Source organism: Alosa alosa, chromosome 19, assembly GCF_017589495.1.
Source record: "Alosa alosa isolate M-15738 ecotype Scorff River chromosome 19, AALO_Geno_1.1, whole genome shotgun sequence".
NCBI lineage: Eukaryota > Metazoa > Chordata > Actinopteri > Clupeiformes > Clupeidae > Alosa > Alosa alosa.
Window position 1 is genome coordinate 884,606 of NC_063207.1, and position 10,000 is coordinate 894,605.

The 10,000-nt window shown below is 44.5% G+C and overlaps 1 protein-coding gene across 3 annotated transcripts in view; it reads left to right on the top strand.

Moving 5' to 3' along the window:
- The window catches only part of LOC125283863 (high affinity cAMP-specific 3',5'-cyclic phosphodiesterase 7A-like), a 40,918-nt gene that overhangs the window by 5,979 nt on the left and 24,939 nt on the right, over positions 1-10,000 (top strand). For 2 of the 3 annotated variants that reach the window (XM_048227364.1, XM_048227363.1), the window contains exons 2-5: positions 454-514; positions 1,020-1,112; positions 5,101-5,279; positions 6,648-6,711. In XM_048227364.1, the coding sequence (XP_048083321.1) occupies positions 454-514; positions 1,020-1,112; positions 5,101-5,279; positions 6,648-6,711 (397 nt within the window). Of the gene's footprint in view, positions 1-453; positions 515-1,019; positions 1,113-1,171; positions 1,470-5,100; positions 5,280-6,647; positions 6,712-10,000 lie in introns of those variants that run through there. The other variant, XM_048227365.1, reaches the window with a different exon arrangement.

Genomic DNA, 10,000 nt, shown 5'->3' on the forward strand with positions numbered 1-10,000 from the left:
CCGTACGGTCCAACTGTTCCATGCGCCGCTGACTATAAAAATACCGATGCGCTGTTTGAAGTTGCGTTCCGTGCTGTTAAAGGGAATGACAGATGTAATTCTCATTGGTTTAAACGCTTTACGCATGGGGAGTGCCACAGCATGGCGGTCATTCTGTAACAAATGTTATGACAAAGGAGGCCTAATTGGAGATGTTTGCGTGATTCATGCACTTGTTGTTACCACAGGTAACAATACTTATAATGTTAATAAACACTTATTAAAGTGGTTAAGACAATGAGGTGGGGGGATGGCTTTCCCTGCGTTCAACGTCCACTACACTCCTGACCGTAAGGGAATGACCAGTGTGCAGGGTTCCTAATGACCGTAAGGGAATAACCAGTGTGCAGAGTTCCTGATGACCGTAAGGGAATGACCAGTGTGCAGGGGTGACTGATCTGTGTTTCTCACCAGAGACGAGGGGCCATCTCCTATGACCGCACCGACCAGACTGCACTCTTCATATGCCTGCTGGGTATGGAACACACACACACACACACACACACTCACTCACTCACAAATGACCGCTATGGCCACCAGCTACCAGCTGTGGTTTACATTACATCTGGTTCTGACTCTCTCTCTTTCTCTCTCTCTCTCTGTGTCTGTGTCTGTGTCTGTGTCTGTGTGTGTGTCTGTGTGTGTGTCTGTGTGTGTGTCTGTGTGCGTGTGCGTGTGTGTGTGTGTGTGTGTCTGTGTGTGTGTCTGTGTGTGTGTCTGTGTCGCAGCGTGCAGCGTGTGTGCGTGTGTGTGTGTGTGTGTGTGTGTGTGTGTCTGTGTGTGTGTCTGTGTGCGTGTGCGTGTGTGTGTGCGTGTGTGTGTGTGTGTGTCTGTGTGTGTGTCTGTCTGTGTGTGTGTCTGTGTGTCTGTGCAGCGTGCGCGTGTGTCTGTGTCTGCGCAGCGCGTGTCGCATTAATGCGTGTGCGTGTGTGTGTGTGTGTGTGTGTGTGTGTGCGGGGCGTGCGTGTATGTTTTTAAAGACATGCGATTGACAGGTCGGGGAATAATCATCAAATCAGAAAAAAGAGGAGGAACTAAGCTGTGGGTTGACTTCAGACTTCTACACAATCAGTGTGAGTACTGTCCCACTCACACACACATAAGCAGATAGGGGTAGCCTTGTTGTGTTGTGCTGTGTGTGTGTGTGTGTTTGTTTACATTCAGCCAGAGACGGTAACTAAAGAATCTTTGATTCACCTGTTGCTTTGTGTTCTATGGAATGGAGGTGAGTTTGAATGGGTTATAAGTTCCAGAACACTCTACTCCACAAACTGACAAATCCTTCTGACTGTATCTCTAACTGCTAGACTGTGTGTGTGGTGCTGCCTGAAGTGTGTGTTTGTGTCTGTGTCTTGTGTTGTGTGTTGTGGTCTTTCTGCCCTGGTTATAGTGTGTATGCGAGAAGATGGCAATGGATCACCAAACTTGTGGTACAGTCCTTCAACATCTTTCTTTCTCTGACCACTCTGACTTTCTTTCTCTATAATTCTCTTTCCTTTCATTTCTCTCTCTCTCATTGTCTTTATTTTTCTTTGTGAATTCATCTGTCTGTATTTTGCTGTCTCTCACGCTCTCTCTGACAGTAGCACTAGAAGTGTTATAATATCTTAAATGTCTGAGTGGGCCGGTTATAAGTTGAAACTGGTTCTATCCAGCATAATGAACTGATGTCCAGAAAAAGGCTAGCTGTTAGCCGTTAGCCTAGAACTGAACAGCAGCACACAGAACTACTTTATATCCTAATATATGCTAGTATGCTAGAGTAGGCTACTCTGTGTTAGTAGACCGTGAGACTGTGTGTCCTCAGTGTAATAGTAGCATGTCTTACTCATCTAGTTAGGGTGCTTTAGATAGATAGATAGATAGATAGATAGATAGATACTTTATTCATCCTGAGGGAAATTGTAGGCACCCAGTAGCTTATACAATCATAACACAACAAAGTAACACACATACTGTATCTCACATAGGGTACAACCGGAACGATTGAAACGGGGACGAATGAAACATTCCGGTTTTCTCCGAGTGCAACGATGATAGACAGACATCATTTGGACAAAACATAGAGCATATTAACCTCCGTTGCTCAGCCAAATGCCTTCCTGTTACGTCCTGTTATCACGGAGTTACAGGCGATAAACGATTTTTGATGGTCACAAGTTTACTTCATTAGCGGTTTATTTTTTTTGATTATTAAAGAGTGTTTTTCATTTAAATGTTTGACTTCATGCTTATTCAGTAAAGCATTTAGTGCTCTCCCCAATCCAAGACGTTCACATTGCATGTTTGTTTGTAATGGATGCAAAACAGCCTATAATGCTAAATGTCTATGGGGGGACGATTGAAACACCTATTTGTCCCGACCAGACAGTAAACCCCATTTATTCTAAGTCAATGCACACATATCTGTGTTTGCTATATTTTATGCAGGTTACATGGAAAAGCAGTTTTAGAAAGATGCAAATATATTTGGGGCTATCAGGTAGGGGGTCGAGTTTTGCCATGTTAACCTATGGAGACTGATGGCCTGTGGGTCATGAAGGACACTTATTTGGATGTGTGGTGGCTTTAACCACATAAAAAGAGAGTGAAATAACATTTTGTACTATAGAAACATTATATAATTCGAAAAATGCATTATTCTAGGGATATTAATGGCATAGTGAATGCTATTTCCATAAGCGCGAGATATGCGCTTCACCATGACGGCAATGAGTTGTTAACAGACATGAACCAAGACATATAGGCCAGCAGCAATCTATCTAAAATAATGATATGTTGTCAAATATTGAAATTGTGGGAAGTTTACATAATTTAAGCTGTATGTTTCATTAAGTCCCCCATGCTGTTTCATTTGTCCCAGCCAGGAGGGACAGAATGAAACATAACGACGCTCGACTTCTCCTTAAATAACTCTTGAACGGTTTTGTTCAGAGCTGTAAATGCAACTGTATTTGACAGAGGACAGATGTAGGTTGCTAGTGACAAAATATTAACTTTCAATGTTTTAACGATGTCTTTGTAAATTACGTTTAATTAAGAAGTGTTTCATTCGTCCCGGTTCTCCCCTACATAACACTTACACAGAACTGTACAAATGAAAGAGCCTGTGAAGTGATGGCAAAGGTCTGATGTGGACTGACCAAGTGATGCATTGACCATGATAAGGTGCTATGGTGGAGTGTGTGCAATGGTGGTAGTGCAAAAAGTAACCAGTGCAGGGATTGAACAGTGCAATAACTTTGCTTGTTATTAAATATTAATTTTGACTATGAAAAGACAAGTATATAAAAACAATAGAGTTGCTTAAGAAAATATACTTTAAGAAGAATATATAACAGGGAATAAGTTATGTAGATGTTATGACCACAGTCCAGATTGTGTAGGAGGGCTAATATAGCCTGTAAGACAGTCAGGTGGACAGCAGGTAAAGTGATGTGGTGGGAGGGGCCGAGAGAGACAGACAGCAGGTAAAGTGATGTGGTGGTAGGGGCCGAGAGAGACAGACAGCAGGTAAAGTGATGTGGTGGGAGGGGCCGAGAGAGACAGACAGCAGGTAAAGTGATGTGGTGGTAGGGGCCGAGAGAGACAGACAGCAGGTAAAGTGATGTGGTGGGAGGGGCCGAGAGAGACAGACAGCAGGTAAAGTGATGTGGTGGGAGGGGCCGAGAGAGACAGACAGCAGGTAAAGTGATGTGGTGGTAGGGGCCGAGAGAGACAGACAGCAGGTAAAGTGATGTGGTGGTAGGGGCCGAGAGAGACAGGCTCATGCTGAAAAGTCCATTTCTCCCCTTTTGTGTGGCACTGAAGAGTTGGATGGCCCTGGGGACAAAGGACCTCCTCAACCTGTCTGGTGAACATGATAGCGACAGAAGTCTGCCACTGAACATGCTCTTCTGTTTACTGAGCGTGCTGTGTAGTGGGTGGGGCCAGCGTGCTGTGTAGTGGGTGGGGCCAGCGTGCTGTGTAGTGGGTGGGGCCAGCGTGCTGTGTAGTGGGTGGGGCCAGTGTGCTGTGTAGTGGGTGGGGCCAGTGTGCTGTGTAGTGGGTGGGGCCAGTGTGCTGTGTAGTGGGTGGGGCCAGTGTGCTGTGTAGTAGGTGTTGGTCACTGTCCTCGATCGCCAGCGTCCTGCTCATGGTCCGTTTCTCTGCAGTTGTTGTGGGTGACTCCAACTCAATGGCAACAACAGAGCCAGCTTTCCTCACCTGCCTCAAGACACTGATGTGACTCTGCTATAGTAGCATTTCTAACTCATCTAGTTAGTGCCTCAAGACACTGATGTGACTCTGCTATAGTAGCATTTCTAACTCATCTAGTTAGTGCCTCATGACACTGATGTGACTGCTATAGTAGCATTTCTAACTCATCCAGTTAGTGCCTCATGACACTGTTTGCCAAATAACGTGAATGATTAAACACATGCAGATGTCTGCTCTCTGGTTGCTGTTACTAGAGTGGCACTGCTGAAGGGAATGAGTTCTACTCAAACTACTTGTGCACGTAGGCTATGGAAGATTGGTCAAATCTAGCAAGTAGGAAAGTTTAAGTGAATGACGTGAAAGTGAAAGTAAGACATTCGAAAGGCCAACGAAAGTTAAGGTTGCTTTTGGTAATACAAATACTTTCACCACAAAAACTGGTGCTCTAAATAGAGATTCTGTTGTCTTTGAAAGGTTCTCTTATTGACGCATTGAACTGCAATTTGGATTAACACCTGCTTTTACAGGGCATTAGGGGTATGTGGTCCATGTACAGGGCATTAGGGCTATGTGGTCCATGTACAGGGCATGTTCTCTGTTCTCTCTGGTGGTCTGACTGGAGATGATATGATGAAGAGAGTGGTCAGAGCGCTACTGCCACCCAGTGGTCACCTACTCAGTGAGATCTCTAGGGCTGAAAGGGGAATGAATGAAATGACCAAAGCTAACTGTAGTGTGTGTGTGTGTGTGTGTGCTTGTGTGTGCGAGCGTGTGCTTGTGTGTGTGTGTGTGTGTGTGTGTGTATGTGTGTGTGTGTGTGTGTGCTTGTGTGTGCGTGCGTGCGTGTATGTGTGTGCGCAGCTGGAGTGGGATGTGTATCTGGGAAACGACATCGTCAGCATCTGAGTCTGCAGCGCTACCTCCACCCAATCAGAGGCTTCAGCAACAGCTCAGCTCTGCCCACTGGACCTGTAGCCCCGCCCCCACCGCCACAACGCACACTTGGCCTTCTTGACCAGCAATACTACGGACAAGCCTCTGTGAGTCTCTCACACACACACACACACACACACACACACACACACACACACACACACACACATATACACTCACTCTCTCACACACACACACACACACACACACACGTACACGCACACTTGGCCTTCTTGACCAGCAATACTACGGACAAGCCTCTGTGAGTCTCACACACACACACACACACACACACACACACACACACATATACACTCACTCTCACACACACACACACACACACACACACACACACACACACACACACACACACATATACACTCACTCTCACACACACACACACTCTCACACACTCAGCCTTCTTGACCAGCAATACTAGGGACAAGCCTCTGTGAGTCACTCACACACGCTCACTCACACACACACACACACACACACACACACACAGCAATACTACGGACAAGCCTCTGTGAGTCTCACTCACACACACACACACATATACACTCACTCTCTCACACACACACACACACACACGTACACGCACACTTGGCCTTCTTGACCAGCAATACTACGGACAAGCCTCTGTGAGTCACACACACACACACACACACACACATATACACTCACTCTCACACACACACATATACACTCACTCTCTCACACACACACACACACACACATATACACTCACTCTCACACACACACACACTCTCACACACTCAGCCTTCTTGACCAGCAATACTACGGACAAGCCTCTGTGAGTCACTCACACACACTCACTCACACACACACACACACACACACACACACACACACACACACACACTCAGCCTTCTTGGCTGGCAATACTACGGACAAGCCTCTGTGAGTCTCACACACACACACACACACACACACATATATGCACTCTGAGGGCCAGATGTACGTACATTTGTGAACGTAGCGTTATCAGCGTCATGGACACACCGCCAGATTGCAAACGCTGTCAGATCCAAGTTTCCATCGTATTTATCAATCGTTCAATCCTTAGTGTAAACTGCACCTTTCTCTGCCCTTCTCCGCCCATAAACGCAATTTACGAATGTCCACAACTGAATACATAATTAGGTGCTCTTTACTCTTCCCCTCCCATCTTTTTACGCTAAACTCCCACTTTCCCCTGGATCCTCCCATGAATGCATATGCATGACATGACAAACATAATCTGCCACTTTCAGCTCCCGCGACAGGCAGTTTATGCTTTTATCATTATTGGCCTGTTTGTACATACCTCGCAATGATTTTACACCTTACATTATAAAAACAAATACCTGAAATGGGCAAAAAAAGCGTTAGTACATCTGGCCCTGAGTATCTCTCCTTTTCAACTTACTCTTTGCCCCCCCATCTCTCTCTCTCTCTTTCACTGTCTCCAGGTCATGTTGAAAAGAGTAGCCAGCTGGAATTTTGACATATTCCTGTTTGATCGTCTCACAGATGGTAAGGCAGTGTGTGTGTGTGTGTGTGTGTGAGAGAGATTTGGTGTATTTGTTTACTGAAATGGGTGAGCTGGTATATGATGTACAGTGTTACAGTATATAAAGTGTTTATATCATGTGTGTGTGTATAGACCCTTTCAAGACAGTTCCATTATCAGCATCATAGTTGGCCCCACAAGGCTTCCGTTTTAACATTCCATATGTTATCTTAATGCAGAGGAAGTAGATTGGGGCCCAAATAGAACGTTCAAGCATTGTTTTTGTTTTTATTGTTGAAAGGGTCTATTAACGTTTTTCATGTGAGGTATTCTAGGTTCTATAGCTTTGTTTACATCCAGCTGGTAGGCAAAGGACAAGTTGAACCCATTGAACATCGTTGTCTGCAGCTGCCTCTCAGTAGGCTACATCTCTGTATTTCAGCAATGTCAACATTTCAGGCATCAATAAAGGTGATGATGAAACGTTATCCCATTGTTCAATATTTGATAGCCTGTCACAGGAACGTTGTTTAAGCTAAAATCGCCCTGATTTGGTGCATTGATCTGTATCGGAGAACCTGCATGTAGCCTAATGGTAGCCTAACTTTTTTCTCTGTTCAAAACTTCGGTTTACACGAAGGCGATAGCCTTTCTTAGAAGCTCGAAATTTGACCAGAAAGGAACATGTCTTCCTTCTGAAAGCTGACACAAAATCAAACAATATTTGATCATTTAACTTCAACTGAACAGCGACAGGTTTTGGTAGGCAGTAGACTCAGCAGACTTTAAAGCGGTAGCCTAGAAGCTACTGTTATAGCCAGTGTCAGTCAGCATCATAACATTAATGGCGTTAGTCATGAATCCTGTAACATATTATATCATATAACAGCGATGGCTTATTCCAAGGCGATCTGCATGGATATATAACCACCCAGAAAAACTCAGAATGTGAGTGATAAAGTTCATTAATTGTGTGAAACTTTTTATTAGTTATCCATTGCAGCATAGCCTATATTAGGCTGTTATGCTAGCTCAGCCTTTAAATATGTTGTTATTTTGGTCATGTGGACTTGATTAAACGGGTAAAGATAATTCATAAACTGCTTATTTCTTACATGACTGAAGCAGTAGCCTAGGTTCAACAGTGGTGTTTGAGGTTGCTGTGTTAAGTTGTTGTGTGTGATCGCTAAACTATTAGGATCAAATCAGTTTATTTTGACATCTGGGGAGTTAGCCTAAGTGACCTGTAACGTTAGCCTATAGCACAAAAGCCTATTCTGTTTTCATTTATTAGCATTTGTTGTGATTATATAATCAAATGACACACATGATAACTTGAAATAGAAGGACAGGAGATAGGTGATTGATGTCCACAAGCAATTTCCGCGAGACAAATTAGAACAAACTGTTCGGTAAAATAATCTTGCCATGTTTAAAATGCTGCACTTTTTCCCTTCATAGCCTGTCTCTGGCAATTCATTTTTGGATGACTGTAGATAGTTGTATTTTTAGCCCTCGTCTTAAGTAGACAGTAGGCTACACCATTAAACTATCTTGAGAATAAAAGACTTCACAGCTGCTAGCGATCATCCTCCACAACCACGAGGATAGGTAGGCTAAACGGTTATTTGTTTAAGCCTTTTGCTTCTTATTGTAAAACCAACTGTTAGGGGCTACACAAGTGGTCGGCATCCTGGTCAATATTTGATATTAAAATTTCAATTTTTAAGCTATTTGTAACTATGTGTAGCCTATGCAACCCGACTGTTGTAGGCTTGCCTACCACTCTCTGCAGTGCCTTGCCTACCATTCTTGCCTACCACTCTAGTTGTAAACAAACGGTCACATGACATTATGACGTAGGTGCAAAACCTTAATATAAGGGGGCGTTTATCACGAGAGCGATTCTGAAGAAAAGGCGACAAAATATTTTATCATAAGTGCCTTTTCGTTTACGCGGTGACCCCGCCATCAGGGCTTGAAGACGCAAAAATCTGAAGACTCCTTCCAGAGTGTAGAGTTTTGAAGTCAAAGTCAAAGTCAAAGTCAGCTTTATTGTCAATTTCTTCACATGTTCCAGACATACAAAGAGATCGAAATTACGTTTCTCACTATCCACGGTGAAGACAAGACATATTTGACCAATTTTAAGTCCGCAGAACAAACATAACATTCAAGTAAACAAAAAGTAAGTAAATAAGTAAATAAGAGGGCACATATAATAATGAAAAAATAAGAGCAGCAAAATTTTGTCCAAATTGTGCATAGACAGTCAATAAAATACTAGTGCAAATACTGTAAAATACTATAAAATACTGTTTGACCTAAGTAATAAAGAAAGTGGCATAGTGGTTGCAAGTTATGTAAGAGCAGCAGAAGTGTTGTGTTTTCAGGACAACAACACCAAGTTGTAAAAGTGTACAAGTGTGCAAGTGTTCAAGTGTGCAGGTGGAGTAGTGCAAGCTGACCATTGTGGGTCCAATGTCCAGGATGTTATGTAGCTGAGGGAGGGGAGAGGAGGGAGAGTTCAGCATCCTTACAGCTTGGTGTATGAAGCTGTTGGTGGAGTCTGGTAGTCTTGGGGCGCAGGCTTCTGTACCTCTTCCCAGAGGGCAGTAGATCAAACAGATTGTGGCCGGGGTGACTTGCATCACTCACAATTTTGGTAAAGCTAAGCCTTGGGGTGAGGTGGGTGGTGTAAATGTCCTTCAGGGGGGGAGTGAAGCACCAATGATCCTTCCAGCTGTGTTCACTATGGCTGCAGGGCTTTCCTGTTGTATTCAGTGCAGCTTCCGCCCCACACAGCGATACAGCTGGAGAGGATGCTCTCAATGGTGCCTCGGTAGAATGTGGTCATGATGGCTGGTGGAGCACTTGCTGCGCCTGAGTTTTTCGCCAGGAAGTACAGGCGGCTGAGCTCTCTTAAGCCAGTGATGCAGTGTTGGTGGTCAGGAGAGGTCTTCACTGATGTGCACCCCAGAATTTGGTGCTGCTTTCGCTCTCTCCACCACAGCACCGTCGATGGTCAGTGGCAGGTGTTGGGTGTGACCTCTCGGAAGTCAACAACAATCTCTTTGGTCTTGCTGGCGTTCAGCAGGAGGTTGTTGTCCCTGCACCACGTGGTCAGATGGTCGACCTCCAACCTGTATTGAGTCTAAGTTAAGCCCTTGGTGATGAGACCCACCAGAGTTATTAATGTCGTCAGCAAATTTCACTATGTGATTGTTGCTGTAGGTTGCAGTGCAGTCATCGCGTCAGCAGGGTGAAGAACAGCGGACTGAGCCGCAGCCTTAGGGGGCCCCTGTGCTCAGT